The 27434-nt window shown below is 36.5% G+C and overlaps 1 protein-coding gene across 1 annotated transcript; it reads left to right on the forward strand.

Annotated features, from left to right (window-relative positions):
- Positions 37–26972, forward strand: ARL5B (ADP ribosylation factor like GTPase 5B). The gene is made up of 6 exons (XM_005687911.3): positions 37–374; positions 13692–13752; positions 15622–15769; positions 18116–18199; positions 19586–19737; positions 20747–26972. The coding sequence occupies exons 1-6, from the start codon at positions 326–328 to the stop codon at positions 20793–20795; spliced, it is 543 nt and encodes a 180-aa protein (XP_005687968.1). The 5' UTR covers positions 37–325; the 3' UTR covers positions 20796–26972.

Raw genomic sequence — 27434 nt, forward strand, 5'->3', positions numbered from 1 at the left:
GCGGTCCATGGATCGAGAAGGGAGGCGGAGCGGAGGCGGGGCTTGGGGCTGGTTGAAGCTCTGGTGGGTAGGTGGGTTCAGACCGAGGGGACTACGGGTCGGCGTTGGGCTCAGTGGGTTCGAACAAAGGACTCTCGGCCAGGGGCTCGGAGCAGTGCCTTCTGACGGGTAGCTGAGCGCCAGATCTCGGCTTCTCCGCCAACCAGTGCCCTCGCCGCGCGGTCCCAGTCGGCTTTACCTCGGTGCCCTACGGCCAGTCCCGCGGTGGGGGGCCCGGCGCAGCGGCACCTGCTGCTGAGGGACCCCGCGGCCCGCCAAGGTGCTCATGATGGGGCTGATCTTCGCAAAACTATGGAGCCTCTTCTGTAACCAAGGTGAGAAGGATGGAGCTGCGCAACGGCTCGAATCCGAGGCAGAGGGTCTAACCGCTGGAGGGGACAGCTGTTTGGGGGTTAGGGCAAGGTAAGGCAGGGCCCTCACAAACGTTCTGAGACGCAGAGGAGTGACTTAGTTAAGGGAGGTGCGTAGAAACTCACTGTTTTAGGTTGGAAGAAGGTGCAAGTGATGGTTGCGAGAAACGGAATGATAGTTGCGAGAAATGGAAAGTCAGAATAGGAGGCATTTGGTGTCCTGGGATCCAAACCAAGAATTTGGAAATTTTACCGAAGGAAAGCGGAGAGCAACCTAATGTTACCCGGAGACATTTGGAGGGCCTTTTCCTTTTCTAGTTAAGTATCCTAAGACTTGCCCCAGGATGTGTTCGCCCAGAAATCTATCAACTTAAAAAACATAACGTTACTAGTGCTGCTTTGTTTTCCGCCCTGCTCTGTTATCCAGTTCGCCGTCACGTTCTCTCTGATTTCGCCCGCTTTCCCGGACTTGGGAATGAATTGAGATACACGGGTTTCTGGAAATCTTCGTACTAAACCCTTTAATCCTTTCTTCGATATTGAAAAACTCATTGCTTTTGGTTCTGTGGAGGATATTGCGTGTCCGTAATTAGTTTAGAAACTGGTTCTGAGATGTCTAAAAGTTGCAAGTCCAAACGGCCGAGAAGCTGGTAAAACCTGTTCTCAGTCAGAGTGAGTAAGACGTGATGGCTTATGAAGAGAATATACCCAGACAAAAGGGCCGGCTGTAGGTAAAGTTTTAGGCATTCTTTTAACTGTTATCTCAGTAATTAAAACAGTTTTATTTTGCATTTACCATCCGAACATAATAAAAGCCAGTGTATTATAATAGTACCAATCAGTTATTGCTAATGTGATTTATTTTTTCTGGATTTAAGAAGTTAGGAGAATGAAATGACTTTAGTCACTTGTTCTTTTTCAAGGTTACAAGTTAATAAAGATGGATATATGCATACACATATACGTGTGTGTATAAATGAAATTACTGCAGGTTTCAAAGTGGCCAGAGTTTTAATTCCATATGGATATTATCCATAACTTTAATACATTATTTTTTCAGCAGGGTATGTTTTCTAGTCCTCATTACGTGAATTTACTGTAAAGCAACATTTTAAGACATGTTTGAAAGTATAGAGATTAATAATCACCTGCTTGTCTTTTCTCATAGTTTGAGTTCTCTGTAATTTGTCCCATCCCCTTTTCTCTCCTTTCTGTTTTATTACTGTTTATCATTTTTTTATAGATTTTTTTTTGATGTGGACTATTTTTAACGTCTTTATTGACGTTTTTACAGTATTGCTTCCCTTTTATGTTTGGTCCTGGGGCATGTGGGACCTTCGCTCCCTGACCAGGGCTTGAACCTGCAGCCTCTGCATTGGAAGGTGAAGTCTTAACCACAGAACCACCAGGGAAGTCCTTGTTTATCATCTTTTTGAGGCTTCTTAATCAGACTAGGCTTCCTTGGTGGCTCAGAGGTTAAAGCATCTGCCTGCAATGCGGGAGACCTGGTTCGATCCCTGGGTCGGGAAGATCCCCTGGAGAAGGAAATGGCAACCCACTCCAGTATTCTTGCCTGGAGAATCCCATGGACGGAGTAGACTACACAGTCCATGGGGTTGCTAAGAGTCGGACACGACTGAGTGACTTAACTAACTAACTAATCAGACTAGAAATAAAGTATGAAGAGGGAAAATTCAGGAGATGATGAAAGACATTCATTGGGCTACTTCTATAAGTCATAACTGTTTCGTTTAGGAATTTTTCTTTTCCATTAACTTCCTTGTTTAGAAAATTTAGAACTATGTGATGATTATTCTGTCATTGTATTCATTCATACAACTAACATTTACTCATAGGCCATAAAGCCAGACATGAGATTTAGGCATAGGAGAGACAAAGGTTAAAAATAAACAGAAAAGTTAAAGTTTAAGGTAGTTACTTGCTCTCAAAGTACTAAAAAAAGATGCAGCATGGTAAATTATTTCACAGATAATGTAATAAAAGCGTGGTGATGGTCACTGAGAAGGAAGCAATAAATTTTTTTCTCAGGTTGTTCCTAGAAGACATTACAGGAAAAGATATACTTGGACTTTAGTGATAAATAGGTGTTTATGAGGCATGCTAAGCAGTCTGAGTGGAAGGACTGATATGCAAATAGGAGAGGAATGAAATAGTGGGGTAAGTAGTTTTGTTTGGCTGTATCTTAGTTTGCCTGTCGGGGTAGTTAGAGGAGATGAAGTTGGAGAGGTAACCGGGAGAACCAGATCACAGAAGGTCTTGTGTGTAGACCTGCTAGCCATAGAGCCCCTCAAGAGTTTGGTGCTTGTATGTTATTTTTAGAGCAGGGGAATAATATGATCAGATTGATACTTCACTTCTGTATTTTTACTTTCTATTTGTACCATCTGACAGTCTCAGCATTTTCCATTTTCACTACTGTGACAAATCCAGTGATACTCAAATCACTCAGTCTTGGTTGCATATTAGAATAATATGCCCAAGGCCCCACCTCAGACCAGTTGAATCAGAAGAGGGAGGAGTGGCCCTGGGCGTCAGTGCCAAGATGACTGGAATATAAAGAGGGAATTGAGGACTGTTTATCTTGCCTTAAATAGTCCTTTCCCTTATCTTTCTTTCAACTTTTGTTTCCTATAGTATTTTAGAGCACCAGGCATCTTCTCATAAATGTGATACCTTTCTGGGAATAAGTATACTAACAGCACGTTTGGCTAAATAAAGCTAATGCAAAGTACATACTTAATCTCTGTGATTTTTGTGCTTCCTTATTTTAAGCTAGGAGACTAATTACTTCAATGTACTTATCAATGAAGGAAGCAATTTAAAATCTGATTATCTTTGCAAACTATTGTGTATATCTTTGGTTGTTTCTGTGTTTTGTACAAGCATACCTCAGAGATAGTCCAAGTTTGGTTCCAGACTACCAGAATAAGGCAAATATTGCAAAAGAGCCAGTTACACAGTTTTTTTGCTTTACCAGTGCACATAAAAGTTATGTTTAGGCCATACTGTAGTCTGTTAAATGTGCAATAGCATTATGTCTGAAACACAATGTACAGATCCTAGTTTAATTATTGCTGAAAATTGCTAGCCATCATCTGATAATGCAGGATTGCCACAAACCTTCAATTTGTAAAAAATGAAATACCTGTAAAGTGCAATAAAATGAGCTTATGCCTGTAGAAAATACATATGTTGATATCTGTCTTTAGATTCACCTCTGAAATTGAGCACTCTTCTTTTTTTTTTTTAAACTTTCTTAACTCTCTTAGACCTTAGTCTTTTTTTCTATGTGTTGTCACCACTATACAGTTGGTCATCAGTTATTTCTTATTTTACCCAGAGTTAGGAATGAGTGGAATATGATTTTAATTGTAGTTCATTTTCAGAACCAAAGAACAATGACATTTTAATTTCATTAACTCATCATTTCCTTCTCATTGGTTAATTTCATGCTATCATTTTGAGCAGTGATAGCCAATTTGTATGACGTTGTTACTGTTCACTTCTGATGGCTTACATCTGATGTCTCCTATTAGTATTTTGCTCTTAATTCTGGATTTTTTGCTAGTTTCAAACACAGCAGACTTAAATTTATCACTGCCCTATTTTCTAAAACCTGCTTTATCCATACCTTCAAATGGTTCAGATTTCTGATCAAATGTCATTCCTCAGAGAGCCCTTTCCTTTCCTGACCACTTTTACCCCAACATTCACTGTGTCTACCCACCTTGTTTTTCTGAGTAATACTTACCACTCCCTGTAATCATATAAATTTAGTTGTTTACAGTACTTATCTGTTTGTTTCAGTAGAAATGAATTCCTTGAGGCATGAACTTTGTCTTGTTATTGTATCCCCAATATAAAAGAACTTTTTTTCTTGTTTTTCAAACAAAAATTTTATATCAAAGTAACACACTTTTTAAAAAGTTATATAGTTCTAAAGTCTGTAAATGATATATTAGTCAAATCACACGTTTCTGAATAATATGCATATTCTGGATAACATGGAAATTTTAAACATAATTTGGGGTTTTTAAAGAATTGAGATATAATCAACACATAACATTATAGTTGTTACAGGTGTACTAATTATTTGTGTTATTGTGGTAGGAGAGAAATTAGTATTTTTATACCCTTTTCCCTCATTATCCTAGGATAGTATTTTGGGTTAATCTGCATCTTGTCTTTTCATTTTTGTGACTGTAAAGTTTTATTACTACTGAGCTGCAATATGCTATAATTATGTTTCCCTTTTTTCTACAGTCTTCCCCCCCCTTGAATAATCACATCTCATTGCCTTAGTTTTCTTTGTGCATGCTGTGTGCTAAGTCGCTTCAGTTGTGTCTAACTCTTTGTGACCCCATGGACTGTAGCCCCCCAGGTTCCTTTGTCCGTGAAATTTTCGAGGCAAGAACAGTAGAGTTTCTGCATCACACCTATCATGATCTAGTCTTCCTACTCGCCCCCTCAGTATTCCATCCTGCTCTTAGTGGGCCTGTTTCTCATCTTTGACTGCTATACTACTATTCTGGACTTGTCTTTGCTACCATTCTAGGAATTTCCTTTGCTTTTCGATTTTATTAGAAATTTCTTTTTTTCTTATTTCCTGACTGTACTCCTTGATGAAGTTCATCCTTCAGAAATTTCCTGCAAAGGTGTCCAAAGTGATAATTTTTTGTGTGTGATTCCAAGTACCTGAAAATATCTTGGACTCCTCATTTTTGATTTATACTTGAGCTGGATATAGAATTCCAAGTTGGAAAGCATTTCTTTCAGAATTTTGAAGGTATTACTGTCTTCTAGCTCCCAGTATTTTTCATTCTAGGAAATCTGTTTTCTTTCTTCTTAAATTTAGGATTTCTTCCTCTACTAACCTGTAAATCTTATTGGTCATATGGTACTAAATGTCGTTTCCATTTTTCTGTCTTTTGAGTGTGTGTGTGTGAGTTCTGGGCTATTTCTTTGTCTTCCAATCCTGTTGACTATTTTTAGCTGTTATATTTCTAATTTATAAAAACTTATTATTTGCTAAATGTTATTTTGTTGTTGTTCTTATGTCATTGCTTCACAATGCTATGTCTTCCAAGTGTCTTAGGTTTGTTTCTGTCTCTGTTTATTTTCTGTTTCTGTGTATTTACCCTGGGAGCTTTCCCTATAGAGCTGTTATAAGTAATTCCATTGCATGAATATACCACAGTCTGTTTATTCATCTGCATCATGATGGGTTGTCAGATTGTTCTAAAGTGGTTTTACTTTTTTTTTACTTTTACAGCAACATTTGAGGCTTCTTCTTGTTCCATATCTTTACCAACATTTGGTGTTGTCAGTATTTTAATTTTAGCTATTTTGTTGGGTGTGTATTGGTGTCTCATTTTAGTTTTAATTTGCATTTCTCTGGTGACTTTAGATGGGGAAACAGTGGAAATAGTGGCTGACTTTATTTTTCTGGGCTCCAAAATCACTGCAGATGGTGACTACAGCCATGAAATTAAAAGATGCTTACTCCTTGGAAGGAAAGTTATGCCCAACCTAGACAGCATATTAAAAGGCAGAGATTACTTTACCAACAAAGGCTGTCTAGTCAAGGCTATGGTTTTTCCAGTAGTCATTGTATGGATGTGACAATTGGACTATAAAGAAAGCTGAGCCCCGAAGGAAGAATTGATGCTTTTGAACTGTGGTGCTGGAGAAGACTTGAGAGTCCCATGGACTGCAAGGAGATCCAACCAGTCCATCCTAAAGGAGATCAGTCCTGGGTGTTCATTGGAAGGACTGATGTTGAAGCTGAAACTCCAGTACTTTGGCCACCTGATGCAAAGAGCTGACTCATTGGAAAAGACCCTGATGCTGGGAAAGATTGAGGGCAGGAAGAGAAGGGGACAACAGAGGATGAGATGGTTGGATGGCATCACCGACTTGACGGACATGGGTTTGGGTGGACTCCAGGAGCTAGTGATGGAGAGGGGGGCCTGGCGTGCTGCAGTTTCATGGGGTCGCAAAGAGTTGGACATGACTGAGTGACTGAACTGAACTGATGACTTTTGGGTATTAACACTTCTTTATGTGCTAACTCAGAGAAGGCAGTGGCACCCCACTCCAGTACTCTTGCCTGGAAAATCCCATGGACGGAAGAGCCTGGTGGGCTGCCATCTATGGGGTCACACAGAGTCTGACACGACTGAAGCGGCTTAGCAGCAGCAGCAGCATGTGCTAAGTGGCCGTTTGTGTATCTTTCTTTGCAAAATGTTTGAATCCTTTTCCCTGCCCCTTTTCTGGGGGTCGAAAAACTTTTTATTTATACTGGAATTGTACTTCCCAGGTGGCGCTTGTAAAGAACCCTCCTGCCAGTGCAGGAGAGGTAACAGACATGGGTTCTATCCCTGGGTTGGGAAGATCCTCTGGAGGAGGGCATGGCAACGCACTCTAGTATTCTTACCTGGAGAATCTCATGGACAGAGGAGCCTGGTGGGCTACAGGTGGACACAACAGAAGCGACTTAGCCTGCATCCTGGAATTAAGTTTTCTGTCACATGTGTTTTGTGAATATATCCACCCCTAACCCCCCAGCCTATGACTTCTCTATTCAATTTTTAACGCAGATTTTTGCTGATTGGAAGTTTTGGTTTTGGTGAAGTTTCATTTCTATATATATTATTATTTAAGTGATTGTTACTTTCTGTGTCCTGTTCCTTTCATCTAGAAGCTTTAGATTTGATGCTTTAGTCTGTGAGTCATCTCAGATTGTTTTGGGGTTGGGATTCATTATTTTATTTTATTTTTTTAAGTGGCTATTTGTCCCAGTAGAATTTACTGAAGGCTTTTTTTCCCCCAGTTGATTACTTTGGAGTCTTTACTGAAACAGAAATGTTTCTCATTTGTTAATCACTCAGTGTCTTGACTCTTCCTAACCCAGGAATCCCGCATTGCAGGCAGATTCTTTACCCTCTGAGCCATCTGTTACCTTTAGACTTTCTCTTTTCTTGAAGTAACTTCACCATCAATTTTAAAGCTGGTATTAGTCCCACCTTTGTTTTGTTAGATATTTTCAAAGAAAAGGTTTTAATTTTCTCTTTTGTTTGTTTCTGTTTCACTAATTCTTGTTTTTCATTTCCTCCCATCTACTTTTGAGTTTCCTATCCTCCCCTCCCCCTTCCTTCTTAAGGGTTGGGTGGGTGCCAATCCAGTATGCTTGCCTAGAGAATCCTGTGGACAGAGGAGCCTGGTGGGCTGCTGTCCATAGAGTTGCATAGAGTTGGACACGACTGAAGCAGCTTAGCATGCATGCGTGCATTGGAGAAGGAAATGGCAACCCACTCCAGTATCCTTGCCTGGAGAATCCCAGGGATGGGGGAACCTGGTGGGCTGCTGTCTGTGGGGTCGCACAGAGCTGGACATGACTGAAGTGACTTAGCAGCAGCAGGGTGTCATTGTTTTTATCTCTTTTTCCTTTCATATATAAACATCTTAAAGCTTTAGATGTTCCTCTTATGTACTGCCTGGCTTTATTCCCCAGATTTTAATATATTGTATTGCATTCAGTTTTAAGAGGGGGTAAAATGTTCTCTAACAGGCAAATTTGGCCTTGGAATGCGGAATGAAGCAGGGCAAAGACTAATAGAGTTTTGCCAAGAAAATGCACTGGTCATAGCAAGCACCCTCTTCCAACAACACAAGAGAAGACTACACATGGACATCACCAGATGGTCAACACCAAAATCAGATTGATTATATTCTTTGCAGCCAAAGATGGAGAAACTCTATACAGTCAACAAAAACAAGACCGGGAGCTGACTGTGGCTCAGATCATGAACTCCTTATTGCCAAATTCAGACTGAAATTGAAGAAAGTAGGGAAAACTGCTAGACCATTCAGGTATGACCTAAATCAAATCCCTTATGATTATACAGTGGAAGTGAGTAATAGATTTAAGGGTCTAGATCTGATAGATAGAGTGCCTGATGAACTATGGAATGAGGTTCGTGACATTGTACAGGAGACAGGGATCAAGACCATCCCCATGGAAAAGAAATGCAGAAAAGCAAAATGGCTGTCTGGGGAGGCCTTACAAATAGCTGTGCAAACAAGAGCGGTGAAAAGCAAAGGAGAAAAGGAAAGATATAAGCATCTGAATGCAGAGTTCCAAAGAATAGCAAGGAGAGATAAGAAATCCTTCTTCAGCGATCAATGCAAAGAAATAGAGGAAAACAACAGAATGGGAAAGGCTAGAGATCTCTTTAAGAAAATTAGAGATACCAAGGGAACATTTCATGTAAAGATGGGTTTGATAAAGGACAGAAATGGTCTGGACCTAACAGAAGCAGAAGATATTAAGAAGAGGTGGCAAGAATACATGGAAGAACTGTACAAAAAAGATCTTCACGACCCAGATAATCATGATGATGTGATCACTAATCTAGAGCCAGACATCTTGGAATGTGAAGTCAAGTGGGCCTTAGAAAGCATCACTACGAACAAAGCTAATGGAGGTGATAGAATTCCAGTGGAGCTGTTTCAAATCCTGAAAGATGCTGTGAAAGTGCTGTACTCAGTATGCCAGCAAATTTGGAAAACTCAGCAGTGGCCACAGGACTGGAAAAGGTCAGTTTGCATTCCAATGCCAAAGAATGCTCAAACTACTGCACAATTACACTCATCTCACATGCTAGTAAAGTAATGCTCAAAATTCTCCAAGCCAGACTTCAGCAATACATGAACCATGAACTTCCTGATGTTCAAGCTGGTTTTGGAAAAGGCAGAGGAACCAGAGATCAAATTGCCAACATCCGCTGGATCATGGAAAAAGCAAGAGAGTTCCAGAAAAACATCTATTTCTGCTTTATTGACTATGCCAAAGCCTTTGACTGTGTGGATCACAATAAACTGTGGAAAATTCTGAAAGAGATGGGGATACCAGACCACCTAACCTGCCTCTTGAGAAATCTGTATGCAGGTCAGGAAGCAAGAGTTAGAACTGGACATGGAACAACAGACTGGTTCCAAATAGGAAAAGGAGTGCGTCAAGGCTGTCTATTGTCACCCTGCTTATTTAACTTCTATGCAGAGTACATCATGAGAAACGCTGGGCTGGAAGAAACATAAGCTGGAATCAAGATTGGCGGGAGAAATATCAATAACCTCAGATATGCAGATGACACCACCCTTATGGCAGAAAGTGAAGAGGAACTAAAAAGCCTCTTGATGAAAGTGAAAGAAGAGAATGAAAAAGTTGGGTTAAAGCTCAACATTCAGAAAATGAAGATCATGGCATCTGGTCCCATCACTTGATGGGAAATAGATGGGGAAACAGAAACAGTGTCAGACTTTATTTTGTGGGGCTCCAAAATCACTGCAGATGGTGACTGCAGCCATGAAATTCAAAGACGCTTACTCCTTGGAAGAAAAGTTATGACCAACCTAGATAGCATATTCAAAAGGAGACATTACTTTGCCGACTAAGGTCCGTCTAGTCAAGGCTATGGTTTTTCCAGTGGTCATGTATGGATGTGAGAGTTGGACTGTGAAGAAGGCTGAGTGCTGAAGAATTGATGCTTTTGAACTGTGGTGTTGGAGAAGACTCTTCAGGGTCCCTTGGACTGCAAAGAGATCCAGCCAGTCCATTCTGAAGGAGACCAGCCCTGGTATTTCTTTGGAAGGAATGATGCTGAAGCTGAAGCTCCAGTACTTTGGACACTTCATGCGAAGAGTTGATTCATTAGAAAAGACTCTGATGCTGGGAGAGATTGGGGGCAGGAGGAGAAGGGGATGGCAGAGGATGAGATGGCTGGATGGCATCACGGACTCGATGGATGTGAGTCTGAGTGAACTCCAGGAGTTGGTGATGGACAGGGAGGCCTGGCGTGCTGCAATTCATGGGGTCGCAAAGAGTCGGACACAAGTGAGCGACTGAACTGAAAATGTTCTCTTATATTTATCCACGTTCCTGTTTTTCATGTTTTGAATTTCCATCTTGTATAATTTCCTTTCAGGCCAAGTCAACTACACTACCATTTTTGTAGTGTGGTTTTGCTGGTGAATCAGTTCTCTTAGTTTCCTTTCATCTGCAAATGCCTGTTTTACCTTCATTCCTAAAGTGTATTTTTGCTGAAAATAGCATCTTGAGTTTTTTTTTTTAATTTAACTTTATAGGCCTGTAATTTCTTAATCTATAAAATACGCAAGGTGGCCCAAGTCAGTATTTTTGTGCCTTTTTGGAGACCTAGGTTCCTCCGATTTGCTGTGTAGGTAACACATTCTTTGATGAGGAGGTGGGAGAGAAGGAACAAATAAAGCTATGATGTTTTATGATTCTGTAGTAGTATAGTATAGGACAGGGATTTTTAATGGCTCTCCCTTTTGCCTTCTCCAGAAGGCAGGCTACGACTCATTGCTGTCCAGGCCTTCAGGTCTCAGGTTGTGACCTCATACTCTCTGACATTTTACTCCCTACCTATTGCAGTAATGCAAACTTATTTTCTATACATGCTGTATTTTAAATTTCCAAGTCACTAAATTTTGGCATAGGGCATCTTTATTTGTTAGTTACATAGTTGTTCACATTCTCTGTGTTCATAGAGGGCTTTTTAGTGCAGATATTACGTATCTAGAAGATAACAATCCCTATTTCATGATATTTAGGTGACTACCTTTTGTCTTAAGATTAAAAATTGGTCATTTTATATACTTTTTTTGGCGTTAGTCCATTTTCATTAATAGTCTATGCTAAAACTATAAATTCTATTTGTTATCCTTACTAAAACTATAAATTAAGTATATAAAAATTTTTTTAGTTGGATAAAAGGAGAAACTTTTTTTGTTCTTTTTCCTACTTTTTTTTTGAAGTTCCTTTTTCATCATATTTTTCCTGTTAGCCATTTTACCTATATTTGTCTACAAGCCAGTGAGCGTACTAATTTTCTTTGAAGTCTCGTCCTGTATAGTCTTTATGTCTTCCTTGCTCGGGGGTGGGTGGTGGGGAGGGGGTGGGTGCAGCTTTTGAGGAAATCCAAGAGAATAAACACCAAAGCCAAGCCCTGTCAAAAAACTTCTGTGCAAACACTTGGTCAAAATTAAACAAAAGCTCTATGATTGAATATTTTCCTTCATTTAATACAAATAAACCTGCTTTGTGCTGGCTCACACACCATGAGATGGTCTCTGTGGGCACCTTACTTCACTAGAAATCTCTTCCAGGAGACCAAGCTGCACCTCTACTGTCAACAAAGGTCTGAGAATAATGTTTCCAATGCTACTAGTTGATGCATCTCCAGAGCCCAAATGATCTGGAAGAGATTTCTAGTGAAGTAAGATGCCCACAGAGACCATCTCATGGTGTGTGACACAGTTCTAAAATGTTCGGATTCCTTGTCATTCTGATTGTTATGGCTTAACCCCAGAATTACTTGGTTTTCCACACACAACCATGCCTAAAACACACATTCCTTTCCCTAAGCGTGGGCAGCCTATTACTCTATGACAACGTGTTTTTTAAATAAATAATGCTATCTGGAAACATTGGGGAAAAGACAGTAAATCTTAATTTAATTACATTTCTAAAGTCCATTTGAAATAAAGAATTTAGTGTTACCCATGTTATGATTTGCCCTCTTTAAGCTTAACTAAAAATTAACTTTTTTTGTATTCATGGAGAGTAGTTTGAAGAGCTGGAAGATAAGAACATATGGCTTACATATACATGTTGAAGAGAAGTTGTAGTTATAAAAATATACAGTTGTATAATTTTCTCCTCATAACTTTAGAAATTTCAGTTTTAGTGAAATGGAAATCTCTATTCCCTGCTCTGTAAATAAAAATGACATTAAAATATTTCAAGTTCATCTCAGAGGTAGCAGTTTGCAGTTCGACCTTTGGCATAAATCCTTTCTCACCTTAATTTGAGACTCACTTGAACCATAACTGATATATTTTGAAATATGTTTTTTAGCATACTAGGTAAATAAATAATGAAAGGACATCTATTTTAGTTAATTATGAAAGGCAAAGGAAATTGGTTTTAATCGAAGCTACTCTACAGGAAATCACTGACAGTTACATAGCTTAGTCTCTTAGTTGATCTTTGGTTATCAGTGAGTTAAGATAAGCGAACAAGTTGTGTTTCTTTTTTTGGAAAGTAACTCCTGCCATAGTGAAAATAGCCTTTCCAGAGGACATGTCGTTTGTCTTGCAGTACTATAGACAGTGCCCGTGTAGCGTGCGGGTCATGAGAAGACAGATGTTTTGTCACATGAGAACTCGTATGTGAATTATGGCTCCCCTTTTTGAGGGGTGCAGTATTGATACTGTTCGATGAGATGTATAATCAGAACTTTGACATTCATCAGCGGTTACCAAGAGCATCAGGGATCTGATATGGAATGTAGCAGATTCACTACAAACCAGTTGATTATGTGGCTGTGCTTATGACAACTTCCTTACATACCCTGTTGAACTCACTGGTAACTTTTTAAATGTTCTGCCTTGGGAAAGAGGAATACATTCTGTATAGGTTAAAAGTCTAGCAAAGATGATATGTAAAGTATTTTCTGAATTCTAAGGCAGTTCCCAAATATCTACTACTTAACAGAATAATTAGCTGGGCCTTAAAAATGTGTTATGAAAGAAATGGCACATCTAACATAAGGCACTAGAAGGAGGGAACTGAAGAGTTGTTTTTGTATGAAGGGTGGAAACAGTTGAAAAAGCATGAAAAGCTCAGTAATTGCTTATTTGTCTGGAAATTAATGGGAGGAAAAAAGTCTGGCTGAAATTATGTGTCTTAAAAAAAGAAATTATACATCTTATTATTGACAGGGAATACTTTTCAGTTTTTTTGGATTTTTAAGTGGAAAGAAAAAAAAATCTTGGTATGGGTAGGTCGGAAAACATCCGACTGTAAAAACAACTTGATAACTAATTTGATTGGTAGAGAGGGCAAGCAGGTCTGTACAATGCTTTTTTTTTTTTTTTTTCTAAACTTACATTCTAAGTCATGCTGTCTCATCAAGATTACTATTTGGGTTTTTCCCCCAAACTCAGTGTAAGTGACAAAGTTCTCTCGTGCCTGCATCTTACCCATCTCCCAGATTCTTTTATTGGGCAAATAGTCTTGACATCATAAAGTTTTCTTTCTGTCTGTACCTTAATCCAGGAATAAATATCCAGTGAATGATTCTCATTAGAGAGCTGAGTAATAATCATTGTTGAAAGCGTGTAATTGAAGTGCACAGCAGTGTTAAATGTTTCTGGTTTGCTTTCTTTTTGTAGAACACAAAGTAATTATAGTGGGACTGGATAACGCAGGGAAAACCACCATTCTTTATCAATTGTAAGTATGGGTGTTCAATTAAACAGTTTTTATTTTCAATATTGGAGCTAATTTTGTATAATTAATAAGAATGAGATGCTATTATAAGGGGAAAACTTAAACATATGGTTTTGTATTTAGCCAAACACAAAATTTATTAAGCAGTTTTTAAGGTAAATTTGCTGTATGTTTGCCACAACCTTCAAAAACACTCATTTTTTTCTAGCCTTTAAAAAAGAATTAATATTAAACTAAAAATAACTGAAGCACACATTCCTGTGAGGGAAGGATGGGATAAAGTACATTTTGCTGAGCTCTTCCCTCTCTGAAGTACATGTGAATAGAATGATATATTAAAGCTATTATTGCTCTCCTGACTAACAGCTCAGGAATTGTTTAACATACCCAGACTTGTCAAATCAAAAGAAATGAAGATCACACCTGAAAATACTGCTTTAGTGGCTTGCAACAAGAGGCTTGAGACTTCCAGAGAAATACATTACTTTCAGGATATTTTAACAGCCCATCAATCCGCTTGTCAGACTGCCTCCCATTATCCTCTCAGTGCCAATGCAGTGATCCTTGTTAAACAGTGGAAGTGGATCTGTGTCCCAGGCATTTTAACAAATAATTATAAAATACAGTGCTCCATTGTGTGCTTCTTGTCTCTTCCCACCTCATCTTAAGTACATCAGCTGACAACTCTCCAGAAATACTTCACTTAAGCAATGCTTAGTGTCTTTTTTCAGCTGCTTTGCCGAAAAGCTACCAACTTACGGCTTGTTGTTTCAGAGTTGAATGACTACTTGTTTTTCTTTAAAACATTCATCCATTGGTCGTTATGTATGCCTTAGCCTTTGGACATTAGAAATAAACATTTTAGAAACCTGTCATCATTGAAGTAATTTTGCATATAGTTTCAAAAATACGTACGTTAAACCCAAAGGAGAATTACAAGCTTCTTCCAACATAGTACTGACATATTATAGGCAGATAAATTTTGTTGAATTAATTGATTAATATGATGATGATAATACACGTGATATGAACATCAGTGTATTTTCATTTGCCCATCGACTATAGTTTTGGTTAATAGACATCTAGGAATCTTTATGGCTGAGCCAAGTGTTAGCTTTCTCACGTAGACACTCTTTAAGATGATCTCAAGCCCTTGTAGCTCAGCTGGTAAAGAATCTGTCCACAATGCAGGAGACCTGGGTTTGATTACTGGGTGGGGAAAATCCCCTGGAGAAGGAAATGGCAACCCACTCCAGTATTCTTGCCTGGAGAATCCCATGGACAGAGGAGCCTGCCAGAGTACAGTCTGTGGGGTCGCAAGAGTCAGACATGACTTAGTGACTAAACAACCACCATACTCGAGCCCAGAACAGAATGGCACATCAACTGTAGTTTTAGTTAATAGACATCCAGTAATCTTTATGGCTAAACCAAGTGTCAGTTTTCTCATGTAGACAGTCTTTAAACAATGATAGCCTACTTACTATTCGTTGGTTACTACTTTACAAGTATAGATGACACAGTCACCTAGAAATTTGCTCTTTCAGCCTAGGGGATTGGTTCTGCTCTAACTGATAAGAGGACATGGGACTGTTGGAATTCTGGCCACAAAAATGCACTTTCACTCCACACAGTTGTGTCCAGATGAAGCCTGTAGTTTATTCTAGTAAAAGAGCCAAGAAGCATTCCTTCAGTTGTTGTTTGTGTAGGTATTTGTTTGCACAAATGTTCTGCAAAGTTCTATTTTTATTGCTAGTGATTACCATCATTGGTGCAAGTAAAAAAGGTGGATTCATATGAAAATACAGAGATAACAGTTGCTTTGGGTTCTCAAGATTTACAAGAGTTTTTATGGTGTCTGTCTTTTAACAGCTTAATGAATGAAGTGGTTCATACATCTCCAACCATAGGAAGCAATGTTGAAGAAATAGTTGTGAAGAACACTCATTTTCTTATGTGGGATATTGGTGGTCAAGAGTCACTTCGGTCATCCTGGAACACGTATTACTCAAATACAGAGGTATACTGAGGTTACTTCTGAATTTGAATGAGAAGAACCAAAGAGTAAACCCAGAAAACAGATAGGCTGTACAGAAGGCATAGTGACAGTTCCCTTTTAATAACATTCTTTTTCTGTGAGGAATTGGAGGTTTTCAAATTAAAGAGGAAAGGCAAGTCGGAAGAATAGTGGGAGCTATATCACTAGTGGAGTTCACTGTTGCCTGGCTCTCTCAATTCATCCTTAGGCTAATACTGTAGTATCTCCATTGCTGGAGGACGTGGACACCAGGATAAGCTATATAACCTTTCCCAGCCTTACAAGAGGCTGTGGTTAGAGGGGAATACAATATTTTAAGCATAATTTAATACAGGAGTTTTAAATCGTATGAATTGAACATTCACATTTTTGGTGAGATTATATTTTAAATAAAAAGCAAATGATTTGCAAGCCATCCTCCCAGCATTCGCTGTCACTTATTTCATTATTTGAGTCAACCTAGGAAGCAAATATGGAATATCTTTTATATTTGTGTTTATTTAATCTTTTTAGAGGCAAATTCTTAAAAAAAAAAAGTTCAGTGCTATTGAGAGAGGTTTATCTTCAGGAATACTAATGCACAATTGCATCCATAGTTTTTCTTTACAAAGAGGTACACCAAACCAGTTACTTTTTCTGTAATGAAACCTCTTAAAAATTGACTTTTTTTTTTGAGAAGGAGTTGCAGAGGAGGTGGGAGTATTGATGCAAGGAATTTTTGGTGAATAATTTGTCTTTTAAAATTAAAAAAAAATTCCTCTAGATTTATAATATAATAGCCTATGTGTATGTGTGTATATATTCTAGTGCAGTGTGTGGCTGGTCAAACCATGATGGCATATCATAGATATTTAGCAGTTGTAGTAGTGCTTAATTATTTTTATTTGCAAGGGGAGGATAGGTTGATAAGCTAATATTTATGGTTATAGGTTAGTTATATTTCTACATAACATAGTAAATTAACATTCTGAAACTAAAATGTGTTAGAATAAGGGAAGAACAACATTTTAACATAGCTGTAATTTCTTCAAAGCTCACAGTTAACTCCAAGTCTGAAAGGAGCAGTTACCTTTGGTGAATAGATCAAAGTTGGCTCCAGCTGATTCATATGTACTGATAACATTCCTAAATGATAGTTTTTCAGTTTGTTGACATAAAAAGACTTCACTAATAATGTATTATTATTAGTGACTCCACTTACATGAATTGTCCTTAGAAACTATTTCTATAAGAGTATCAAAATTACTACAGAGAACTTTTTTGGCCTTCCATGTAGCACAGTAGCATAGCACATAGCATTTGCAGTCTTAGATTCTTAGGTAGAGATTTTATCTACATAGTGATTTTTGTTCACTTTGTTCATCCCTCTTATCTTACTTCTTAAATTGTTTACATGGAGGCGTCATTTAAAAGCTGAAATACCTCCATACAGTAAGTTACACAGTCATTGACTAATTTCTGACACCTTCCTTCTTTAACTTACAGAGTTACTTCCCTGTATTCTGTCTATTCTGACTTGCCCATGTTTCTTATATTTATCCCCTGGTTTTAGATTTCCTTTTATCTCTTTATAAGCTCTTGTTAGTTTGTGCTCGGATTGCTCTGTTTGTTTCTTTTCCCTAATTGTAAGGTCATTTGGACAATATGACTCTACCCTTCCTGTGTTTTTGACTCCTCTTCTATAACCGTCAAAATGTTTAGTCTCATTTCTTTTTCTTCTGTATAAGATGTTCAATTTAGGGGCCGTTTCTCATTGTATCTTATTTTTCTTATCAAGGTGCTTTATTTTGAATATGTAACACACCTTTCTTTATTTACGCCATAATCAGTAGCTTTCTCCTGTTCTCTTAGAGTATTAGTAACATCCAAGTGTGTATATATATATTTCCATTTAACACATTTTTCTTGCTCTTCTATTGTTGATATTTTATGTAAAATTTTTTTTAAAAGTTTTAGTGAGTTATTTAAATTACCATTACTTTTTTTTTAAGACTGTGGCTTTCTTTTTTAAAAATACCTTTTACTACTTGCATTTTAAAATAAATCTTAGTATATATATATTAAGGGCATATTATATATTCAAATATCACTTTAAAAAATAAACTGCATCGTGGTTTTTATTTATTGAAGTTGTGAGTTATTTTTCTTATTAACATTTGAATTTTACTGCTTGATGTGATTCAGTATAATACAAAGTCTTTATGATGAAAAAGACCAGTTTTGTAGTGATGATATTGTCATAGTAGAAAGTACTTCTAGCACTTAGAGTAGTTTTGCAGAAAACACGAACATCCCATTCAATTTTCTTTCTTTTTACTTGTCTTCTAGTTCATCATTCTTGTGGTTGATAGCATTGACAGGGAACGACTAGCTATTACGAAAGAAGAATTATACAGAATGTTGGCTCATGAGGTAAATTTTGAAAACAAACATAAATGGAGTAAGGTATCCATATACTGCTTTTGTGTTTTCACAAAGATTAATGAGCTGTGCTGTTGGTTATTTCTTCATTAACAAAGTTTTATATATCAAACTGATGAAAGTCATGAAGTCAAAAAATTTTAATACTTTATCAAACTTAAGGAAACCTAACACATTACTCTGGAGACTGATACTGTTAATTGAAAATAATTTTCACAGTTAAAACTACTTGTTCATACCTTAAAAAGTCTGATAAATTGTGGCAAGAGAATGGAAAATTTAAGATCTTTTCCTCTCTATAGTTTATAATGGGCTACCCTGGTGGCTCGGTGGTAAAGAACCTTCCTGCCAATGAAAGAGGTGAAGGTTAATCTCTGGGTCAGGAAGGTCCCCTGGCAGAGGAAATGGCAGCCCAATCCAGTATTCTCTTGCCTGGAAAATCCCATGGACAAAGGAACCTGACAGGCTACAATCCATGGGGTCGCTTAATTCTAAATAGTTCATATATACAGAAGACTTAGAAAGTAAAACATTTACGTAGCTACCACTCAATATAAGATGTTAAATACCTTATGAGATCTCTCCAATCTGATTTTCTTCCCTTCTCTCTGAGAGGATCCTGAAAGATTACACCATTCTAAAAGTAGTGAATTTTATGCATATTATTACTGTGCACATTATTACTTCAATTTTATGTACCCATCAACAACTATATAGTATTTTACTCTAAGTATATATACTACACTTGATCTGTTCTTCTGTTAATGAACATTGAAGTTACTTCCAGTGTTTCCAGTTCTGCAGTGAACGTTAATCAATGAGCTTTGGTTGGACAGACTAATTAGCAGTATTTCCCACCCCTCACCTTCAGTACTCTCCTTTAAATCCTGGAGAGATTGTATAGTATACTATATTCACCTACTAGAATATTGCTCAGATAATTTTAAGTCATTATTTCAGATTCAGGTTTATTTTACTTTTAGCTTGACCCATTTGGCCCAACAACAGAAAAATAACTTTTAATATCCAGCTTATATTAGTTTAATGTCTTTTTTAGAGTGAATCATTAAATCATGGTTCTTTGACGTCATTTTTTATTTCAACAAAACTTTTAAATGATTAGTGCCTGATTATTTTAAAGTACAGAGATTTCATTAGAATTGTTCCGTAGGGCCTATTCTGCCCTCCTGCTTCATCAGTTTTCTTTTGAATTGTGATATTTGACATATTATAAATATTTCATTGGGGGGGAATAGATACATGTATATATATGGCTGAGTCCCTTTGTTGTCCACCTGAAACTATCACAGCATTATTCATTGCCTGTACTCCAATATAAAATTAAAACGTTAATAAAAGATTTCATGTTGATTGCAGGATTTACGGAAGGCTGCAGTCCTTATCTTTGCCAATAAACAGGATATGAAAGGGTGTATGACAGCAGCTGAAATCTCTAAATACCTCACCCTCAGCTCAATTAAGGATCATCCATGGCACATTCAGTCCTGCTGTGCTTTAACAGGAGAAGGGTGAGTATGTGACTTCTTTCAAATTTCTTACAAGTGTTTTCCACCAACTTGCTTTCTTCTCTGAATCCTGTTCCATTTTTGTTCTTATGGTGACTCAGGTTGAAAGAATTTGACTCAATTGCTACTGTTAAATTACAATTTAAGTTACCAACAATTTTTTTGGTAACTTGAATGTTTTACCAAAAAGGGGGCAAGAACAAACTTTTGAAGAAAGTTTTTACAATCTAGATTTTCAGTTGTTGTTCATTTCTCACTTGTGTCATTCACTAACTGGGAGAAAACTAATGTAACCGGAATAAAAGAGGAGACGTCAAAGAAATTAAGTCTAAACTCCCAGCTTTCCACAAGAGTGCATGTCTTTCTTGGAGAAGGCAATGGCACCCCACTCCAGTACTCTTGCCTGGAAAATCCCATGGATGGAGGAGCCTGGTAAGTTGCAGTCCGTGGGGTCGCTAGGAGTCAGACACGACTGAGCGACTTCACTTTCACTTTTCACTTTCATGCATTGGAGAAGGAAATGGCAACCCACTCCAGTGTTCTTGCCTGGAGAATCCCAGGGACGGGGGAGCCTGGTGGGCTGCCGTCTCTGGGGTCGCACAGAGTCTGACACGACTGAAGTGACTTAGCAGCAGCAACAGCATGTCTTTCTTATCAGGAGTCATTTTGGGAGGCACACTTGTAAACAATGAACAATTAAGAAAAATGCCATTCTAATGTATTCCTCCTTTTCTAAGAACTTACATTTGGACATAGTAGGCTGAGGAGAACCCATTGTATTATATATGGACTACCCAGTTTATTTCTAGGAACTTCTAGGAACTTACTTATCCTCAAATCAAACTGACCTTCTCATTATTTCTCATACTAGAAATAACTTGTAATATAGTAGCTATATGTTGATGTTTGGACCTATACTTGTTAAAGTATACTTATAGTAGACTTAAAGGATGCTTTCAGTTTTTAATGTATAGTTTTTTTATTTTGAGAAGACTTTTGCTTTCTGTTTCAGGTTATGCCAAGGTCTAGAGTGGATGACCTCCCGGATTGGTGTGAGATAACTTTTTTGCTCGAAAGAGACTCTATTTATTCTGTGACATGAACCTAGTACATTTGGCTGCTAAAGCAGCAGCATGTTTAATTAATTTATAACAACACAAACCTCTGTGAGCAACACTTGAATCAAGTGCAGCTGAACTGGAACATAAAAGATTTTTACTTAAATTTTTTTTTTAATGCACTAATCTTCAGTTGGATAAACATAATGTATAACTGTTTTCAGCAACAGAATTCTTCAGACTGCTTATTCTAATTATTCAACGACTGCCTTTTAAGAAATATTTGTCATATGTTTAATGTTTTCTGAAATATTGTAATAACTTTAATGACCAGTTTCTTTTCATTTCTTGACTGCTCCCTCCCCCTACCAGATAATTACCAGTTGTGGAAATTGTCAGGTACTGTTTGCAAACTTATCCAGCACTAAATATTTGTTCCCTCTGTAAACCACTTACTTTAGGACAGAACTTTATTATAGAGAAAGAAATATGCTAAAAGATATATATTTAAGGAGTGGATGAAAATCATGAGACCTGCCTTTTAAATGAGTTGCTTTACTCCACATTATTGCAAGTCATGGAATAATTTTAAGTTTCTAGTATCATCTCAGTTAAGAAGGGTGTTTATCTTAGAAGAATTAAGTTCAGTTTTCAGCCTACAACATGGGATTGGTTTGGTTAAAAACTAATAATAGTAAAATATTTATTTCAAAGCCCAACTTCGATAGTAAATACTTTGATTAAATATGGTATTTTTAAGAATGTCACATTATTCAATGCATATATAACTATCAGAAAGTATTAAAGTATACCAGCACTGAAAATATAACAAGGCACTTGAAATATATTTTTACTATCAATTACAAACAACTTTATTATCAGCAAAAAGTTAACTGTTTCATCTGCTTTGGGCAGTAGCTAAAAAGCAGAAGAATAAACAGTTCATTTTATTTCTTAGAATTTCAAATTGTGTGATAGCATCTCTACCACCAGCAGTATATTACTTAAAAAAATCCATATGACTTTCCTTAAGTCTGTTGTAGTGTAATAGGCTTGAAACAGTTGCCATTTGTGTAATTATATGTCGTGTTCTAAAATCTTTTACTAGATTATAGGAAACTGCTGAACTTAATTGTGGCTTTTAGAATATTACTATGAAACGCAAGTTTAATACAGTAACAACTTAAAAAAATTTTTTGCTAGTTAAAAACTCATAATCTAGCAAAAGTTTGTTTTATTGGCTAGCATTAAAACATTTTTAAGGCAGTGTCTAACACGAACAGTAATCTAAATAGTGCATACCTTAAGAGAGGGGGGAAGTATTGTAGTTTTGATCCTCTTTATTTCAAATATGTGCTTTTGGTATAATGAAAGGGATAATATACATACATAGAGAATAATACTTTATTTTTGCAGTATTCTTTCATTTGGGTAAAAAATAGGATTCAGTATTCATAAAAATATCAATACCTATTCAAATTGATATTTTAATATTTTTACTGTAGGTTGTTTAAATTTTTCTGTTTTCAGGTATACTGGATTTATTATACTTAGTCTAAATAATTTAGTTGACTGTGGTGACATTTTTCTGATTCCTATTTAGTGGTAGTACTCCCTGGAACTGGAAATCACCAGAGGAAAACTCTCTGGGCTTTGGGACCTAGTTGTTCATTAACCTTGTTTTCAACCTTTTTCTTAAGTGATACTGTACCAGGTAGAGAGAAATTTTGTTTTTAATATAATGTATAGTCAGGAACAGGAGAGAAAAGTAGACAAGAATCAACATGGTGTCTATGTGGGATAGAATAGGGGCAGGAGAAATTATGAAAATCCCGTTTACCTGAAGCACACTTTGGCAGAATTTCTATCTTGGGTTGTATAGTTTAGCCATGAATACTGGGGGTAATTCTCTGAATTCTTTCCTGAGAAAAATCATATTTAATACTTCTGTATTTGTTCTTATTGTGATATCTTTCTTCTTGTATCTAATAAGATTGGCTGGCTCCATTTTCTTCTATCAAATTATATGGTTATTTTTTTATATTACCACATCAGCATTATACTGAAAGTGTTAATAGTCAATTGTATTTTGTCAGACTACTAGTGTAGACTCAAGTTTTCTATTTGATCTTTAAAATACAATTTGTTTTATTTTCTAAATGCTTTTAAAAAAAATATTTGTTGGTTCTGGATTAGAAATTGTTAGCTGTGTGTTGAAGATGAAATAGATGTCCAGCTAGGTTTTGTGCCAACGATTGGGAAAAGTTCAATTAGAAAATTCATGTAAGACTTTTTAAGTTTTTTTTATGGGTTCTCATTAGATATTTCCTTTTGTAGTAATATGAAAACTGATTATCCTTTACTCCAAGAGAATGTTTTGACCCAAGCACATATTTAACATTGAAGCATTGATTCTGACATTTATTGAAAATCAGTCAACTGTAAGATACTGTCTGATGAAAAAATGTAAATTGTGATTAGTGCCTTTATTTGTATTTTGAGATAAGTTCTCAATTTTGTATTATACCTGTTCTTTAGAAGTCATAATTGCAGCTCATTAATTTAACAATAGTTCAGGTTTCATGCTCCCCGTCAATCCCTTGGTTGCCTAGCAAAATTTCTAATAAGTGGTAGAAGGCAGGGGGACCCACCCATGTTACTTCTGGGAGATTATTCTACATATTGTTTTTAATTTGAGATAAAGAAACTAAATTTAAACAAATCTTTGGCTATAACTAAAATGTAACTGTTACCCTTGTAAGTTCAAGGCATTTTTCTTAATTTTGAACATGTTGCATTCTTCCTGTTTAAACCCATCTTTCTTATCAAAGTGCATTTGAGAACTTTTAGAATTAATAAGCCTTTTTATATGAGAACATAGCTGTGTATTTTGTTAATGTAATTTAATTCCTTAAAATTTGAAATAATATATCTATAATCTATTAAATAACATGATTAAGTACAAATTTTTGCCTTTAGGTTCTTTGTTAGTATGCTTAAAGGTATAATTTTATTCTAGCTTCACTAGAGGAATGATGACAAATTGAAATTTCATTGTTAAAAATTATGTTTTAAGTGGATGCTACTCTTGTAACCATAGTCATTTTGATTAAGCCTAAATTAACTTTCATTATATTTAGCATAAAGAAAAAACAATTATTTTCCTAGGGAAACCATGAGTGATATAGGCAGTGCTGTAAACATTATTCTCTGAAGAGTTATGGGGCGCCACAAAGCAAAGAAAATTTTAAAACAATAAAAGCTTTATTTTTAAAAAAGTATTTTTGATGTAGTATCTTAGGATGAATTATAAATGGATTTGTCTCTGCCTAGAGCTCATTGAATTCTTACTTATGTAGAAGAATACCAGTTGAAAAACCATACTGGTATTATACCTAGAATAGGTTAATTCCCTTGATATTTATCTTTGAAGACCAACTTCCTGAGCCTAACTATGGCTTTGGATCCAAAACATATTTCATACCTAGTTCAGTTCTAAAGGATCTTTTTTATCTTGTCAGGGTATAGTCACTTCACCATACAGCATGATGGCTTGTAGCCAGTAGAATGTAGGGCATTCTGAAAGTTTATATACTACTATTAAAAACTGAAGGAAGAAAAAAACACCCAAAACACAACAACAAAAAAGAAGCAAACCAGACGGAGGAAGGACATGTAACATGAAATTGCGTTTATTTTAATCTGTTATTTGATTCCCACCTCATTAGCATATTGATACAATCAAATAAAGCAAAGAATCAACTAGTAACTGCTACTCCACTTAAACTGAGCTAATAGTTAATGAAAATGCAAAAGAGAAAATAACCCACATATTGCTAAGAAGATATTTAAGCTATTTACAAAACACTGTATACTGGGAAGTTCTCTCTTCTAGAAAATATCTTGCTTATTTTCCTGGCTTTTACTAATTAGATGGAAGTGGTTAGTTTGTTCAGAGCTTATTGGCTTTAGAGGATTACCCCAAACTCTAGTTCCATGTTGATTTTCCAGTATTGAAAGGATAGTACAGCCAGGATTGTCAATATTTTACAAATATCTCTATAAATCTGTAAGTAGTTTAGATTCAAAGTCAGTTTTTTCAGTAATGTCTCATCCTTATTCATTTAGCATTACTGTGAAGACTGGCATCTAAAAGCCAGGTCCCCAAAAAGTACTTTTTAAGAGTTTCAGGTAACCAGAGTTATACAGAGAAGGCCAATTTAAAAAAAAATTTTTTTTAGCTGCTTTGTATTAAATTCAAGATAGACAAAATATTGTTTTGCAGACCTAAAATCAGCTTTAAATATATAAAGTCTTGTGAGATGTTTGAGAAATATTAATTTAGAGGTTTAGAAGCAGGCGTAGAAACAAAAGTCAAAAAACTTGGTAATGTGAGGTTAAAATCTTCAGTAGGAAATTTGAATGAAAACAGTGAAGTGCCCCCATTCAAGGCACTTAAAACTACTAGAAAATTCAGTCTTACTGTAGAACCGGATAGCCTATATTATTATTAATGTGACCAAAAGATTGAAGACTGATCGGATTTCTAGAATTTGAGAGCATAGTCACAGAAAGCCCCTTTTGCATTTTTATAAACCAGTAATCTGCCTTTCCCCCCACTCTGGAAATAAAAAAATAATATGCTGTGCATGTCTTCTGGAATTGGAAACAAAATTCTAGAAGAATAGAAATGTTCTCTTGCACAAACTTGTAAAATTTTAATTTAAAAATTACCTCATTTTTCAGTCCATATGGTGTTGTCCTCCAGTTTGTGCGATGTGGCACCATCCCATTAAAGTCCTCTTCCCCCAAACTGTATTGAAATAGGCAGATTTCACAGCTAAGGGAGAACATTCCTCAAAGACTGTTTTCTTTTAGTCTAGTTTACCACCAGCAGGACTAATGTGGAGCAGACCCACATACTGTTCATTAAAGCACATGGCCAAGTGCTTAGTCAATATTTAATCAGTTTAATTAGAACCAAGTAAGGGAAAGGAAAAACCTTAAAATTTAATTGATTTTTATTATACTGTGAATATATTTCCGTCAGTGTTGGTAAGATATCAAATGACTATCAGTTGATGTTGGTTATATATCATTTATTTGTTATCTTTTGGCCATATTCATAAGAGACTATAATCATTTTAATCTTACATTTTCCTTTAGGAAATTCAGGGACTCTACAGCCCCTATTTTGTTCTCTTGGAGTAAACTATTCAGTGTAGTTATGAAAAGTTTTCATTTTGATTTTTCTTAAAAGTTAAGCTGCTATTTCATTAAAAGTGTGAAATAAAATAATGGTTATGATTTTTTTTCCATTATGTAACTATTATAAATTTTACCTTATTGATCACTGTACAGAGGATGGTTAAAAAAACAAAAAATAAAGCTAAGTCATTGCAGCCTTGCTTTGTGTTAGTTCTGATCAGAATATAATGATTATAATTGCACATTGCCATCTTAACATAAATTGGTGCTTTAGAGCATGAAAGAGGAAACAGCAGGCCCTATATAATATACTTCTTGCCTCAGAATGTAAAACTACATTAAAGTGTCTGTATATTTATGTTCATTTCTTAAGATTTAAATATAAATTGTTATCCATGAAGCTTCAGGCTTTGTGCAAACACTGTAACAATATCTTAGCTAATCAGCTTGGTAAAATGAAGATGGTGTTAGTAAGGCCAAAATTATGAATTGGATCTCTCTGGGGGTCCACTGGTATTGTACAGAGGAAAAAAAGTGTCTTTCATGCCACAAACTGTGCTGCTTAAACCCAACCAAACAACTAAGATGTGTGCTATTGGTTCAGTATATAAGCATTCATAGAATTACAAGAGCAAGCAAATTATTTAATGTGCTTACATCATCACTTCTTGAAAGTGGTTCAAAACATGTTCTTCTAATGGTGGGGTTGTTTTAAAGACATGTTTTAAATTTTTAGTAGTTTTATTACTGTCATAAAATGCTTCTATATGTTAAGTTTAGGTTACTGGTACTCATGACTTATTGCTTGCATGCCTACTTATCCAAGTGCAAGGATGCTGTTTGCTCTGGAATGTTCATCTTTTAGACAGGTTTTGGCTCATTTGCAATCATGGTGCAATAAATACAGTGTAACATTGTTTTCAGTCAACAGTTTTATTTTTGTCATAATAAATAATTACTTTTCCAATATGACATGAACCCAGTGTTGTTGTTGCTTTTAAGATAAAATTTAACAGTCTTGCTGCAGGTGAAAGAAACTCACCTAAGCAAAGTAGAGAAATTTTTATAATTAAAAATGAGGTGCTGGTGCAACTGCTGAGCCCACATGCCGCAACTACTGAACCCCGAGCACCTAGAGCTCATGCTCCACAACTGAGAAGCCACCATCATGAGAAGCCCATGCGCTGCAACTGGAGAAAGCCTGCATACAGCAACAAAGACCCAGCATAACCAAAAAACAAAACAAAACAAAACAATGAGGTGGCGGGCTCTCACGGAACCCAAGGTCAGGAATACGCTTGGACTTCTGGACCAGCCTGGGACTGGAGACCGAGAAGCACTGAGGAGAAACCAAGAGCTTGCCTTTCTCTTACTTTTCTTTCTCAAATCCACTTCTAGACTGGATTTTTCTGTTTCCTAGTCCTATGCCATATA

This window comes from Capra hircus, chromosome 13 (assembly GCF_001704415.2).
Source record: "Capra hircus breed San Clemente chromosome 13, ASM170441v1, whole genome shotgun sequence".
In the NCBI taxonomy this organism is placed as follows: domain Eukaryota; kingdom Metazoa; phylum Chordata; class Mammalia; order Artiodactyla; family Bovidae; genus Capra; species Capra hircus.

Coding starts and splice junctions, on each gene's coding strand:
- ARL5B (XM_005687911.3), top strand. CDS start 326: ATGATGGGGCTGATCTTCGCAAAACTATGGAGCCTCTTCTGTAACCAA. Junction 375..13,691: donor GAGCCTCTTCTGTAACCAAG/GTGAGAAGGATG, acceptor TTCTTTTTGTAG/AACACAAAGTAATTATAGTG. Junction 19,738..20,746: donor TGTGCTTTAACAGGAGAAGG/GTGAGTATGTGA, acceptor TTTCTGTTTCAG/GTTATGCCAAGGTCTAGAGT.